Genomic DNA, 16,435 nt, shown 5'->3' on the forward strand with positions numbered 1-16,435 from the left:
CAAATGAATGCCGAACCTTTCAAAATTGTTGCCTCGAGAACAGAAACACTTCTACAGATCGGTAAAACTTTTTTCTTTTGGTCAAAGTTGAAGTGTAACAATGAAGCAGAATTATTTTACTAGAGATTGTGCAATTATATATCGCAGATGTTAAATAATAGAAGGAACCTTAGTGAACAAATAAAGGAAATGAGGCCCAGAGAGGTTTGAAAATCCACCCAATACCTTGTATGTCTGATATGGTTGCATCAGGGCTAGAACTCAGTCAGATGAGAGCCTTAAGCTGCCTATAGCTAGAGAAGATGCTCAGGCCTCATTTTAGCAAATGTCCCGGCAGAGCTTCTGCTTTGTGGAGCTATCAGAGAAGGTACTATGTCCTCCACTTCATATCACAGCCCCTTGTAGGCCTTCCCTTCAAAAAGGTGAAAAAAGAATCAGTATCAAAATCTTACCCCAACAGTGGTTAAAGAATTTGTAAACTTCTCTGATAAGGAGGCCACTTCCTTGCACATTGCAGTAGTTAATCTGAAAGAAGAAAAAAAAGAGATTTGGGTATTTTTAATAAAGAAAAATAATTGTATTGTTAATACAATTATTGATATTAATACAGTATTCCCTTTAAAAGAAGAGCACTCAAGTTTGAAGATGCTCTGTAGAAATGTTTTCCTCAGTATTCTTCCATGATTCACAATCACAGTTTAATCTAATTCTCATCCTACCTCTTTTTCGAAGCAAAAGCATATGCAGGAAAATACCAGGCTTGAGCTCCACAAGGGGTATAAAACTCTTGCCAAGGGACTTTTCTCCAGCATTGTTCATTTGAAAATAATAATGAACATTCACTGAGATACTACGTTAAATACTTTTATATGCATAATCACATTTAATCTGCATAATGACCTTATTAGGGTCCATTATTATTCCCATTTTATAGATGAAGAAATTCAAACTCAGATGTCTCTTCATATCTTGATTATGGTTTTTTTTTTTTTTTTTTTTTCGGTACGCGGGCCTCTCACTGTTGTGGCCGCTCCCATTGCGGAGCACAGGCTCTGGATGCGCAGGTCCAGCGGCCATGGCTCACAGGCCCAGCCGCTCCGTGGCATGTGGGATCTTCCCGGACTGGGGCATGAACCCGTGTCCCCTGCATCAGCAGGCGGACTCTCAACCACTGCGCCACCAGGGAAGCCCTTGATTATGTTTTTATGAGATGCCTCAAAATAAAGATCCTGTAGAATATGTTTTTTAAGACTTACATCAGATACATCAAAACTTTACCCCAATGTTTATTCCAGCCATCACGCCTAGGACTTTACCCCAAGAAAATAATGCAAGATAGATACAAATATTTAACAAAGCAATGTTTGTCATAACATTATAGATGATGACAAAAGCTGAAAACAATCTACCTAACAATGGTGCATTTTGCCTGAGTTTTTTAAACAATAAGTATGTAAGACTTTTATGAAGTGATTAAAATGCTATTAGCAAAACAATAACTCCAAGTTAAGAATCTTACATGTTAAAAGATCTAGTGATGTCAGTAGAGGCAAGTTTCGTTCTGATAAATAGGGGTTCTGTCTAAGCTATGTATTCAGGTTTGTTGAGCTATATCCATCTATCCCTCCTTCCACTCATCTATCCATCCAACTACTCATCCATCCACCCAACCATCCAAAACTTATCTGCAGGCAGGGTCAGCAGTAAGGCCAAGAGAGAGCAAACAGCAGTTCTGCCTATGTTCTTGGGCAGGTGGGTGGAAAGGCACTTATTGTACAGACATATATGAGGCCTTATTACATTTTGCTTGGAGCAGCTTGGTAAGGTTGGGACAATCAGGGGCTGAGAATCAGACAGGAGCTAAGTAAGGGTAAGGTTCTGCTTTCCATACTCAGAAACTTCTGACTTCAGCCCTCTTCTTTCCAATCAGCATGCAAATATAAAACAGTACTCAGATGTTTTCCTCAATACTTGAAACTTCTCCTATTTCGCCCTTTCCTCTTCCTTCTTTACGTCGAGACAAGTACATATTCTTTGCAGGCATTTTAAGGGCAGGATTGTGCAGTGCTTATAATATCTTGGATTTTCACATGTTTAGATAGGAAAATCTACACTAGATCACAAATCTGTACAAGTGAGGAAAAATGCCATCAGAGACACTAATAGTGACTTTTTGGAAGGTCCTTCCACCAAAAATTTGCTCCCCAACCTACAATGCCAAATGTGGTAATAAGTGAAGACTAGTTAGCTAGCAAGTGAGTGAATGTGTTGAGATGTGTGTGTGTGTGTGTGTGTGTGTGTCTGTGTCTGTGTGTGTGTACCCATATATTTTTAGGAGGCTCTTATTTGGGCTCCTGTGTCTATATAATAATGAGAGGGCGTTTGGGCCTGTGCTGATTTTCTATACCATAGCTTACAGTCATATGTGTAAAAGTTAATGGCTTATTCTTCAGCTCCATAATCAACTATTTTAATGAACACTCCATACCAGCTATTTTCATGTGTATAACATTATATATATATACACGTTTTTATTTCACTAAACTAATAATAGTAGCTTACTGAAGAATAAACATATGATAGCAAATATGCACGCAAAAGCAATCCACAGTGAACTAGCTTACGTTAGTGACCATCACTGCCAGAATTCAGAACATGCAGAGCTTGTGTAAGTCCCTCGGAACAGTGGGGGTGTGTTTGCATATTTCTGTGAAACTAGTTGAGAAGGTCCATTAAGGTGTCTTTTATCTGTGTGGCATGTTGAAAATGTAATTATATTCAAAGGTCTGTACTTTCAAGATTCTGATCTATTAAAAGAAACATTTAGCTCTGAATGATTTAAGGTGTCTTCCCTTAAATCTCTTCATAAATAATTCCTGGAATGTCTAGCTAATTATTACTGTTCTCGCTAACTTGGCTCATTTCTTAAGAGAGTCCTTAATTCTTAAGATGACCACAGAACAATGGAATTAGTTGACATGAAATCTGAATCTTTAGTAGCTGAGGGTGTATCCGTGTGTGTGCGTGTGTGTGTGCATTTGAATGGCACGTATACATAAAATTGGAAAAATAAGAATTAAAAGTAACATTTACTTTATCAGAACTTTTGCTTGGTCGTGAGCTGGTTTTTCCTCTTCTTGTCCATGAAGAATTAATTCTGCTACTTTATGAAGCTGCTCAATACAGCGAGCTGTTACTTCTGCCAGGCTTTCGATGGACTGCATGTATGCTTCCTGAAAGCAAAAAGTACAAGTCAGAAAATTATTCATTGAGAAGATGCTTTCTAGAAAACTCCTGTGACATTAAAACAATTACATAATTCCTGGAAAAAAATCCCCCAAAACAAATATGACCTGAAAAAATTTACCCAAAGATTAATGGGTGTACCTAAGACTTTTCTAAGTGGAAATACTACCATAAAACAGAAGTGTCACCAGGTCCCAGGGACATAACAAGCCTTCTTCACAGCTGGGTCCCCAGTTCTCAGAGCAGTGCTGGGCACACAACAGACATGAAAGCGTGTGGAAGGGTGGCTGAATTGAACAGACCTCAGTGGACATTTTTCTTTAGAGCGATCTAATTTGAAATTTTCTTTCTCTAAAATTAAAATTCAACGTAAAATGAAGTTATTACAAACTCATTTGTGAACATAGGCAGATTATAAATTATGCACATATAAATTTATTAAACTACAGAATAAAAACTGTGGCAATGAAATTCTTTTTTGGAAAAAGCTTCAATTACCTCATTAGTTATGGGGCATAAGGACATGTTATGGTTACAAATTTGATATGATGGAATTTTACCCTAAAGATAAATCAACTATGTTTTTTCCTTTAAATTATAACTGTAACGCTATGGAGGAAAGCTACAATATCTATGCTAAATCATGAAATGTCCTGGTATAGAGAAATTTTAGTGTTTATTACATTAATACTCATATTTCTATAGTGTGGAATAGGGTATAAATGAAAATGAAATGGCTTTGCCTCACTTAAAATTAGGCTGCTAATAAAATGAACATAATATTACTGCTCTTTAGGCGGACGATCTGTAATGCGTTTACCTCAACTGTCTTAGTTTTCCTTTCTTCCTTCTTGTCTTCTTCGGGGTTTTCAGGTTTCTCTTCCTTTTCTTCCTTCTCTGTTTTGTCCTCTGACTCTTCGGCCACGTCTACTGGCACCACAGTTTGATCCTCTTCCACCCAGTCATGAGCTTTTTTCATGGCCTGCAAAGGCCCCCAACCAAAGCAATACGTTTATTGTACAAATATGGAGACACAAAAGCCAATCCCACGACTTGGATCAAACCCTAAACCGCCAAGGGTGGTTCTCTGTACGTTTAAAGAGTGATGGGGCAATTCCTCAACTTCCTTAAAAACACCTTGTTGTTGCTTTCTGGTAAAAAATACAGAAGAAAAAGGGACAGAGTAGAAAGAATGTATGGAGAGAAAACTGCAGGGCCTGAGGAATTTTTGGAAAGCATTCTAAAATGATACTCAGGGCTTCCCTGGTGGCACAGTGGTTAAGAATCCGCCTGCCAATGCAGGGAACACGGGTTCGAGCCCTGGTCCGGGAAGATCCCACATGCCGCAGAGCAACTAAGCCCGTGCACCACAACTACTGAGCCTGCGCTCTAGAGCCCGCGAGCCACAACTACTGAGCCCGTGTGCCACAACTACTGAAGCCTGTGTGCCTAGAGCCTGTGTTCTGCAACAAGAGAAGCCACCGCAATGAGAAGCCCTCACACCGCAACAAAGAGTAGCCCCCGCTCACCACAACTAGAGAAACCCTGTGCACAGCAACAGAAGACCCAATGCGGCCAAAAAATAAATAAAATCTTAAAAAAAAAATAAAATGATACTCAGATAGGAATAAAAATGACCGTCACTTTGGAAAAGCCATAGTATATTTTTCACTTTTTGTGACCAACTATAAAATTTCATATATATATATATATATATATATATATATATGAAATTTAGCCAGGGTCATTGCTAAAGCAAATTTCCTCATCTGCTATGTCTCAGGAAGCCCTTACTATTTCATGAACCTAATAATGTATCGCACCAGAAGATGAAGGATGGCTTGGCTCCTCTCCAGCCATGCCAGAACCTCGCAGGGCGGGGTCGGGGGTGGGAACAAGAGAAGAACTGTGATGAATTTCACTTCACATGAGTGCAGTTTGAGCAACTTGTGGCCTTAAAAGTTTTTGAACAAGCAGACACCACCTTCCCCATCTGTTACTCCCTGAGTTTTGAAACGGCAGACTTACCAGCTTTTATATTATAGTTTAAGCTGTTTGCTTAAGTTGCATCTGAGCTTATGCAAAACTTACTTCTCATTTGAAAGCCTGCATGTCAAAGTTTAATGTGTCATGGTGTTGATGGCAAGTTAATGGGGAGAAGATTAGGCGAGACAAAACCTAACAAACCATGCTTGGTGTGTCCTCTTTTAGGGACAAAGGTTTACCTATGTAAATAAGCCAGTGAGACCTCGGAGGCACCACACACACTCTCTGAGCTGCTGCAGGTGCTGTGTGGAGATGAATGAGGCAATTTCCCTGCTGTGTTCAAGTCACTGACCTGCCATAATCAGTGACCTCTATTAGAGATAAAGAAATTGCTCATCTCTCCACCTCACTGCCTCAGTCTGCCCTTTCCTCACCCACCTTGATGAGTGAGGACCTGTGTCAACCACCGATCACTAAAGAGAAGAAAGAGAGCGGGTGGTGGTGGGATGAACTGGGAGACTGGGATTGACATGTATACACTGATGTGTATAAAATGGAGGACTAATAAGAACCTGCTGTATAAAAAAATAAATAAAATAAAATTCAAAAATTCAAAAAAAAAAAAAGAGAAGAAAGAGAGAATGGGAAGAATGACAGTTTTAAGTAATGATCAGTGACCTCATTAAGAAATGCCATCGCAAGACCTTGTAGGAACTTGCAAAACACCCAGTGTTACTCTCAGAGGAAGCCAGACAGTGAAAGCTCAGATGGTCTTAGACACGACGAAGCACAGGCTTTCCCGTGGGAGGGGTTGTGTGAGTGGCCTGGCTCTGGCAGATGTGCTTTCTCTGCCTAATGCTGGCATGTCACTTTCGAGGGGAGGGGAGATGGAATTTGAAAAAGCCCTTTGGTGATTCTGCACCTTCTTTCCTCCTCTAGGCTGAGGGTAACCACTGATCTGATCTAAGACCCTATGTTAAGGAGAAATGACTTGTTCAAGGTCACAAGGTAATTACCAGTGAAACTGCAACTAAAATGCAGGTCTCGCGACACAGCCTAGCAGGTTCTCCGCAGCCACATTTCATGATGTTGCCTCCTCGAATCTTAATTACTGACCTGGGACTCCCCTCCTGCTATGTGCCATTGGGGCTTGGGGTTTTTCTATTTCAGGTGGATTTCTGGATTTTACAACCGAGACCTTTAAAAAAAAACAAAAAAACCAACGAGCAAAAACTGAGATTCATATGGTGCTGACCTTATTGAGTTTGTCAGGTGTGGCCGCAACATGCAATTCAAAGAGAAGCTCTGTAAGCATGCTAGCAAATTCTTCTCCCTTTTCTTCTATCCCTGGAAATAGAAAATGACAGAAGTAAGAAGCATGATTTATTTTTCATCCTTCAGAATGTGGCAGCTCCCCCAACCTTACAGCCCGCAGTCAGAGTATAAGTGGGGGCAGCAGCAGCCCGCCCTCCAGCCGCTGGGCAAAGACGAGCTGTGCCCGTGTATGAGCACAGAGGCGAGGCAGCAGGCTGCAGCTGGGCGAGGGGCTGGTGGAGCCTTGCTGCTCGCAGCTCTAGCTGGGGCACCCCTGGGCTGGCCCGAAGGGCACGTGAGGGCAGGGCAGGACCACTGGTCTTGTTCACAGCTATAGGTGGTCAGTAGCTGTTTGCTGAATGACTGAATGAACAAATGAATGACCCTTCTCAGGCTTGAAAGCCCTGGGACAACACTGTGTTTATGACTTACAGTACTGTTATGCTTAGCATTGCAACCCTTAATGATACTCAGGGTACCCTTTTAGGTACACAGAGCCACAGTACTGAGCAAGCAGAATTAGTCTCCATGGATCATCTACTTATATCTTAATACTTGTAACAACATTATGTCTCTGAGGAAATTTCCCATGGTTTCCTAGGACACCTGCCTGGTCCTACAATATTACATAATGATATGTCTTCCCTTCAGATTGGAAGCTACCTAAGGATACAGACAATATTTGTTTTGCTCATTCCTGAATCCAGAGCATCTAACACAGTGCCTGGAACATAACAGGTGCTAAAATGAATATTTATTGAATAAATAATTTACTAATATATTATACCATAGATACTAATATATTGATTATCTATAACATGTTATATATATATATCATGAAATAAAAATAACTTAATATTATTGGTGGGCAATAAAGAGGAGAGATCTTTAAAAGTTACAATCTTATATCTCTCATTTTTATCTACGAGTTGAGGCCATTTTCAAAGTTTCTTATAAGTGCTAAAGAATTGATATCACAATGGATTGTATCACCAGTTTGGGACGGTGGTGGAAGGATAAAAGCATCATTCATCTGGCCTTATTACATGACCTCAGAAACCCTCTGAGAAGAAAATACCGTGGCCTATGTTAGTGGGTGAAGGCAGTAGCTTCAGAGAGGACTAAGCTATGTGAGAAATACTGTATCTAACACTTGTCTGCTTGTGTATTTCTGTTTTAGAGACAAAATGGTTAATCAGCAGCTTGTGAAGATAGCCAGGATAACTTGTAGGTCTTTTTTTTTTTTTTTTTTTTTGCGGTACGCAAGCCTCTCACTGTTGTGGCCTCGCCCGCTGCGGAGCACAGGCTCCAGACGCGCAGGCTCAGCGGCCACGGCTCATGGGCCCAGCCGCTCCGCGGCATGTGGGATCTTCCTGGACCGGGGCACGAACCCGTGTCCCCTGCACCGGCAGGTGGACTCCCAACCACTGCGCCACCAGGGAAGCCCACTTGTAGGTCTTTGTTCAAAGAATTTGGCCTAATCAGTTTATCATCACCTAGAATTTATATATTCTCATTGGGGAGCAGGTCAAACTAGAGAAGTAAAACATATATGTCAGGTGAGAAGTTTTATGGAGAAGTATAAATCAAGGGAGAGGAATAGGGACAGCTGGGGGTTAGGAATTTCAAATGGAGAGGAGCTGAGAAAATGGCCTTTGAGTAATAACCCAGAGGAGGAGAGGGATGAGCCACACAGATCAGGGGAAGAGCCTTCCAGGCAGAGGCACCGCCAGGGTCAAGTCCAGGAGGGAGTGTGCTGGCTTGCTCAGGGACAGCAAGGAGGACAGGGTGACCGCCACAGGGGGAGGGAGGCATGTGCCTTGCGGTAGAGGGAGAGATGGCTGTCCTTGTTCACAGTGAAGCTGATACAAGCAAATCATAAAACCCATAAAGCAAGTGCTCAGATGGAGCAGTCTTCTGCAACACTTGATCCAATTCTCAGGGGTATTAAGAAACCTTCCTCGGGGAGGTGATGCCTGAACAGAGCCTTCAAAAATGAGAAGGCTTTAGTCACATGTACAAAGGGAGAGCTGGAGGACTACCGAGTCAGAGAGAGAATGAGAGAGAGAGAGAGAGAGAGAGAGAGAGAGAGAGAGAGAGAGAGAGAGAGTGAGCTAGAGAGGCCATCAAAAGCTGAGATTCTGTCTCTGCTGGGCAGAGATCTTGGTTTCATCCTCTCTAGGTAGGCAAAGTAAGAGGGGCAACTCCCACGGGGTCTCGTTTCCAAACTGCCTGGTCCTTCTCATCTCCCTGAGGCAGTGCTGCAGGGCAGAAAGAGCCCTGGCCTGAGGTTGAGGATGTGGAGATTCTTCCCCAGCTCCTGCACCTGTGGCTCTGTGACCTGGGGCCAGTCACAGGGCTTCTTAGCCTCCATTTCCTCCTCTGTAAATATAGGATAATAAAACCCAGCCATCTGCTCTTTAGTGTTATTGTAAGGAGCAAATAATACAACAAATGTGTAAGTATTTTGTAAACACTAGAGTTTTATATAAACTATATCGTTAAGTGTTACAAAGATATAAACATAGGGAGATTAAAAATATTTGAGAGTAATCAACACTAAATTAGGATATACGTACTCTGTAGTTCCAGCTTTTAAATGTGCATTCGTTCTATAGGACAGAGAAATACACCAATAACTTGTAGCAAATGTTTTAGGAAAATCATCACAGAGAAAAATGGATGTAAATAAAAAACAGATGTTAAAGAATGTTGCAACAAAGAATACCTATTACTACAATTCTTGGTCTGTATGTGTGGCCGAGAAGATCTTCACCAAGTCAATAAAAAGAGAAAATATCTTTTAAAAATCTTTTCACAACAGTGGTAAACCAAATTAGAGACCCACGGCGGTGTGATAAAATTACACTCTGCTGGTAGGACAAACATGCAAATCATTAGCTAATGTTATTAAATGCAGAGGAGCCCAATATTAAATTTATCTAAAAATGACAGTTCATTACATTTTCTAAGACTACCAAATAAATTATTTAGGTGTTAGGGGGCTTTTAGGAATGCAAGTGCTTACAAGAAAAAATATGATGAGAATGCTGTGGTTTCTCCCAGAATTTTGCTCCTGGATTGTCTGCTCTCCCTCACTAATGAGATTGCTCTCAACAGCTTTTAGTTAATCCCTCACCTTTCTGGAGTTGTAACACTCCATCATATTGGATTGATTTAATGACAACCCTGCTATTCTTCTCTCCCATTCTTCTTTAGGTGTCTAAATGACATTTATTTATTAAATTAAGTTAATTAAAAGTAATTGTGTTTTGATAATCTGGAGCTGCCCTTTAGGAAAATGGACATATTATGGGAGGTAACAGGGTTCCATCACTTAAAGAGAGATTAATCTACCATTTCTTTTTTTTTTTTTTTTTTTTTTTTGTGGTACGCGGGCCTCTCACTGTTGTGGTCTCTCCCGTTGCGGAGCACAGGCTGCGGACGCGCAGGCTCAGCGGCCATGGCTCACGGGCCCAGCTGCTCCGCGGCATGTGGGATCTTCCCGGGGCACGAACCCGTGTCCCCTGCATCGGCAGGCAGACTCTCAACCACTGTGCCACCAGGGAAGCCCAATCTACCATTTCTTAAGCATGCTGTTCAGGACTTCAATTTTTTTTTTTTTGGTCATATTAAAAAATCTCCATTTACTGAAGCTCTATATTAACACTGGAACATAACACATGTAGTAACATTTTCTATTTAACAGTATTGAATCAAGTTTTCTCTCCAAGAAGTTGCACTAGTTGGGGATGCCATACTGCATTCACTTACACTGGAAACAATATTTCTTTGATGTTAGGGAGAATTTGGGATCCTGTTTTTATCCGTTCTGAATGACACACCCAGTAAGGCAAAGGTCTACCTCAGGCATCATAAACTGAAGAAAAATAGCCTGCATCTTTTTGGTGATTGTTACTCTGGAAAAGAGGCATCTACATTAGTTCATCTTGGGTTCAGAATACTAGCTGCATGACCTTTGACAGCTAGTATCTTAGTTTCTTCATTATTAAAGCAAAGACAAGATTGTCATCCTTTGTGACTTTGTAGAAACACACAAATGCTCAAAACCATTGTTCTCCAACTGTCTCTTTGATATTGACCTTTTCCTATGCTTCAGTATAATTGATTCTTCTATTTTGATGCAGTGAGCATATCTCATTAAACTGAAGGCACATGAGGTCAGCATGCGGGGCTAAAGCGGGAGATAGTATTTAAAAGACAGTTTGCAAATGCTTAGAATAATTTTGCCCTGAGCATCTAGGCTGAAGCATTTGAGCTCTTGTGTTTGAGCTTTGATTAAAGATATGTAACACGTCTGGGCACAAAATGCTTCCAGAGAGTGATGTACATGATATGTATGTACATTATCACAAGTACAATTGTAAATAAAAGTTGTAACTTATTGCATCTTTACTATTCTCCTGGAATTGTGTTAGCACTTTTAATAATAATAACAGCTAACACTTTGAGCAGTTCTGTATGCCAGGCTCTGTAATATGTTTTTGCATATATTATCTAATTTGATCCTTACAATAGCCCTCAGGAATAGGTATCACTGTCTCCATTTTACAGGTAAGATACTGAATTTCAGAAAGGTTATATAACTTGTTCAAGGACAAATAGCAAGTAAGTAGTGAAAATGTTGCAAATAAGACCCTTCAGATGATCCCAGGAGAAGCCAGCCTTGTGTGTCCAAGGTTGCTTAAGTTTTCAGTGTAACCTACGTGAAACAACTGTCTAGTGCTTGGTGATGACATCAATCACTCTCCATGTACACAACAAATGCTTCACTATATTCTGCTCCCAAATGGACAACTTAATCATTAAGCACGTCCAACTTTGGGAACCTCTTTTCCTCTCTCAAGGAAGCCTTGCTTCTCACAAAATAGGTTCTAGTCTCCTTGGGGTCATGTCATCGTCTGGCTGGAAGAGCGTGTACCTGGCTCACTTTAGTGATTGACTAACTCAATCAAACCTGACAAATCACGCCTTGATGCACCCTGTGCCTTTGTATTTTTTGGGTGACGTGTAGGCCACTTACAAATACACCCTAACTCCTACACACAGAAATTAAAAGGAAGAAGAAAAATATGAACAGAAATCCATTGAAAGACCTGCCCACCATCAAGATCAACCACATTCAACAACTTCCACGTGCAGGTAAAAAATCAGACACTGGAGCATAAACTCTAGTCATCAGGGCCCTGTTGAGTGCACTGTGCTCTTTGTTCACTTGACCAGATGCATTTGCTGTGTGCCTGTGACATGCCAGGGACACCAGAGAAATAAAGGTGCCTCACTCAGCAGTTCCCACCCAAGGTCAATGTGACCAGCTCCTGTAAAAAGACCAGATGCACAGAGAATTTGGAAGTGAGCAGGAGAAGCACCTGAATTAAGTAATTCTCTCCTGTTCAAAGGGCTATGCTTATTAACAGCAGTTTCTAAGGACGGCACCAATCGTTTGTCTTGCTATTTAACTGGTTACTTTCCTTTACCTTGCACTTCTTGATTCTCTTCATTCTCTAATTCTTTGGCTGCAAAGATGTCTTTAATGGAAATTAGGTCATTTTTAAAGGCTTCCAGCTTCTCTCCATCAAGTGATGCTAAAAATGACTGAACCTGAAAAAAAGAAATAGGTCAGCATAACTGTCATCTTTTCTTCTCATTAATGATGTTTACGTAGAGCTGTGCCCAGTTCTCCCAGGTGATTCATGGTGTGGGAGGTAACACTGGGTTGAATGTTGGATTTAACCGCCTAGTAACTGTGCAACTTTGGGTAAGTTACATAAGCTCCTTGGGCCTCAGTTTTCTCATGTTTTTAATTGAATATATTTGACAGATAACATTGTGTAAATTTAAGGTGTATAACATGTTAATTTGATACATGTGTATATTGTAATATGATTGCCACTGTAGCAATATTTAGCACCTCTATCACATTACATAATTATACTTCTTTTTAGTGGTTGAGACAATTAAAATTGTAGTCTCTTAGCAAGCTTGATGATTATAGTACAATACTGTTGTCCGTATGCCTCGTACTACACATTAGATCTCTATGGCTTATTTACTACTTTTGCAAGTTTGTACCCCTAAGTAACATCTATCTTATCCTCCCCCCAATCCCCTGCTAACCACCATTTTACTGATTTTTATGAGTTTGACTGTTTTGAGATTCCACATAGAAGTGATATCATGCTTATCTCACTTAGCATAAGGTGCTCAAGGTCCAACCATGTTGTCGCAAATGGCAGGATGTCCTCCTTTCTCATGGCTGAATAATACTCTATTGTGTATATATCTCACACCTTTTTAAATCCATTCATCTGTTGATGGGCATTTAGGATGTTTCCATATTTTGGCTATTGTGACTAACACAATAAACATGGGAGTGCATATATCCCTTCAAGATCCTGTTTTTGGCTTCCTCAAAAAATTAAAAATAGATCTACCATGTGATCCAGCAATTCCACTTCTGGGTATACACCCAAAGGAAATTTTATGTTTTAAACGGAGAGCCACACTTCATTGTGATCCTTTGTGGGATAAATGAAACAACGAATGTGAAAAACATTGCACAAGTGCAAACAGCAGATACTAAGTAAATGTTGCTGGTAGCTCTTCTGTCATAGTGGTTGAAAACATACCTTGGTGTCAACCCTGGATTCAAATATCAGCTCTTCGCTTATTAATTATGTGACTTTGGGTAATTTACTTAACCTTTCTGTGACTCAGTTCTCTTATCTCTAAAATGAGAACTTATAGCAACTACCTTATAAGACTGTTTTGAAGGTTAAATGAAATGATGTACTCAGGAGTATTTATCGTGATGGTCAATAAATTATATATATAATGTAAACAAACATATATGTAAGACAGAAAACAAACTTATGGTTACCAAAGGGGAGAGGGAGGGAGGAGTATGGGATTAACAGATACAAACTACTACATATAAAATAGATGAGCAACAAAGATTTACTATACAGCACAGGGAATTATACTTACTATCTTATAATAACTTATAATGGAATATAATCTGAAAAAAATAACTGAGTCACTTTGCTGTACACCTGAAACTAACAAACTAACAAACTTTAACAATATTGTAAAGCAACCATACTTCAATAAAAAAGTGTATGTAAACAAATATATAAATAAATAGTTGTATGTATATTACAGACATACATACAAATACACTTGCTAGATGTTTTATTGTACTGGGGTTACAAAAGCGTACAAGATACATTTTTCTTCTCAGAGATCTTACAGTCTCAAGGAGGGAGGCCCATGTGAACAGATAACAGCCACACCAGGTGTGAGTGTAGTGACAGTAGGGGGTTCCCAGCAAGGGGGCTGCAAGGCTCCTTGGGGAGGCAAGAGGGTGGGCAGGAATACAGCACAGAGGATGATGCTTAAACTGGTGTGCTCCCTGTTCACTGTCTTCAGAACCCCTCTTTTGAAACTGTCCTTCATAAGCACTTAAAAATTATTTGTACAGATGGTCAGTCAACCTCTGTGAACCTGAAGACCATTTGAATTTCCAAAATGGTCACAGTGCATGGAGAACCATATAAAAAGTGAAGTCTGACTATAAAGTAGTAAAGTTTTAAATTTTCATTCTGCAGGTCAAACACTTGCTCTGGAGGGAGAGCCAGCAGAGAAGCTGCCATACTCTTTGGATTGTGTTTTCATATTGATTATGGCAGTAGACTTGCAGTCCAGACAAGTGAGAGAGTTAAAGAGGGCATCACCGAGGCCTGAAACCATTTCCCTAAAAGTTGCCAATGCACATCATCAGGACGTAATGCAACTGGCACCAAGGCTCTGAGAGGAAGTTCAGGGGGAAGTCTTCAACACAAAACCCATTAGGCGCCGAGTTCAGCAGGTGGAAGTAACGCTCCCTGCATGCTGGCCGCCCCTACTCCCTTCTGCCCTGACCTCTTCAGAGTCTTCATTTCAGTTCATACACTCATGTTTAGGGCTCATGGTCCTAGATATGCCCACATCATATCTTTATGCTTCAGATATATTTTCTAAACAGCACTTTTCTCAGAGTAAAGAAAAATGGGTAATTGAATAAATGTTAAAGTACAACGCTTAGTGAAAAAGTATACACACATGTAGGGCCTCTTGGTTTCTCTGTGTCTTCTGAGGGTAGCTATCCTCCAGGAGTGAATGCATTGGGGTTTTAAGATTTGGGCATCTCCCAGGAAGGGTTCTTTTTAGTGAAGTACTCTTTGGTCAGCATCTTTCTATTACAGCATCTCTTTTGCTTCCTCTAGTTCATTCCATTATGCTAGCACGATGTGCATTAAATCTTTACTTCAGTCCGATAATAAATAATAAATAATCATGCACTCCTCAATATTCATGGAATGCTGACTATATGCTTGGCACTGTGCTTAAGTGTTGTCAGGGACACAGGGTAAACAGTCTGCCTTGTAAATCTTTTCCCTGAAAGGGGGTGTGGGGTGTCATTTTGAGGATTCTTGTTTACTGTTTTGGTTAAGTACTGAGTATAATGACAATAAAAATATCAGGTTTTCCTTAAGATTTATAGTACAGCACGTTGCCATGCCTGTTGACATCCTAGAATCAATCTAGTAGGTAGTAATGATTCCTTATAATTCTGTACACCCTGTCTAAGTTTCAGCCAATGGAATGTTAGCAGACGAGATGTGTACCATTTCTGTGTTAAAGTTTTTAACAAATGGGAACGTCCCCTCTATATTCTCTCTCCTTATGCTGGTGGGATGAAGAAGACAACAAGGCCCTAGAGGAGAGTGAAATCCAATACATTAGACTTGGTCGTAGGGGAGTCCACAGGGCCAAAGGGATGTGCCCACCGAGAACCCACACTCCCACTTCTAGATAACTCTCCAGGTGACTGAAGTTTCCCCTTCATGATCTGTATGGACCTCTTCCCCAGGCTGTATTCCCTATGGCGGGACCATCCACTGGAGCGTGCACTCCTAGGCCCAAGGGATGGACAAAGGTGGTCGTTTGCAGGGGATGTGGATGGTGCTTGAACTGGGGCATCCTCACTCGTGCCAATGAGGGTCCTTGAAGCAACAGACAGCTGGAGATAAAGGGAAGAGAGCAGGCAGGAGGGTGATATGAAAATTTGAGGAGTCTGAGAATTCTAAATGGGAACCTGGCCTTCCAGGCCATTATGAAAGTACATTTGTCAAGGAAGAATGACAGAATATATTTTCTTTAACAGTTTGTTTCCAAAAGCTCTTTAACTTTTAAATATTTGGTATGTGCAGTGTTGCCAGATAAAATATAGGATGTCTGACTGAATTTGAATTCCAGATAAACAATGAATGTTTTCTTGGTATAAGTGTGTATCTCAAATATTGCATAGGACATATTTATACTAAGAAAGTATTCATTGTTTATCTAAAGTTAAAATTTTATTAGTCATCCTGTATTTTTATTTGCTAAATCTGACAACCCCAGTAGGGTCTCCATTTGTATTCTTGCCAGGAGCCTGTGAATATTAGGATGGGACTAGTGGAGCCATAAGATGGACAGAGCCTGGCTTCTGGATCCCTAAATGCTGGAAAGCTGCCTGCTGACCAGACACTCATCTCTTGGGCTGTCACAGGAGTGAGGAGAACTCTTACTGGTTTTGACCCATATATTTTTAGGACTATTTATTATAACACCCAGTAACTATTATTACTAAGCCAAGAAAAAGTTCTGCATTTCTCACTATGAAAACTACGAAAACCTCCAGGCTGGGGAAAGAAAGCAGAGCTTGTGGGAGCAGTATGCCAACAGAGGGAAATGCCCCCCTCCAGGGACCAAACTGCCTTCCTGGCAACATCAGTCCTTTGGGGCTCTTTTCTAGAGGCCTGGGGCTGTTTTACAGCTAGACCTG

General features: G+C 40.6%; 1 protein-coding gene across 3 annotated transcripts in view; it reads right to left on the minus strand.

Annotated features, from left to right (window-relative positions):
• Positions 1-16,435, minus strand: part of FAM114A1 (family with sequence similarity 114 member A1) — a 64,151-nt gene that overhangs the window by 6,516 nt on the left and 41,200 nt on the right. For all 3 annotated transcript variants that reach the window (XM_029236006.1, XM_029236005.1, XM_029236004.1), the window contains 5 exons: positions 12,045-12,168; positions 6,488-6,579; positions 4,067-4,228; positions 3,094-3,233; positions 453-525 (listed from right to left, as the gene is read on the minus strand). In XM_029236006.1, coding sequence (XP_029091839.1) covers positions 453-525; positions 3,094-3,233; positions 4,067-4,228; positions 6,488-6,579; positions 12,045-12,168 — 591 coding nt within the window. The remainder of the gene's footprint in view (positions 1-452; positions 526-3,093; positions 3,234-4,066; positions 4,229-6,487; positions 6,580-12,044; positions 12,169-16,435) is intronic.

The sequence above is a fragment of the Monodon monoceros genome, unplaced genomic scaffold, assembly GCF_005190385.1.
Source record: "Monodon monoceros isolate NGI ecotype Baffin Bay Population unplaced genomic scaffold, NGI_Narwhal_1 Super_Scaffold_20, whole genome shotgun sequence".
Taxonomy (NCBI): Eukaryota; Metazoa; Chordata; class Mammalia; order Artiodactyla; family Monodontidae; genus Monodon; species Monodon monoceros.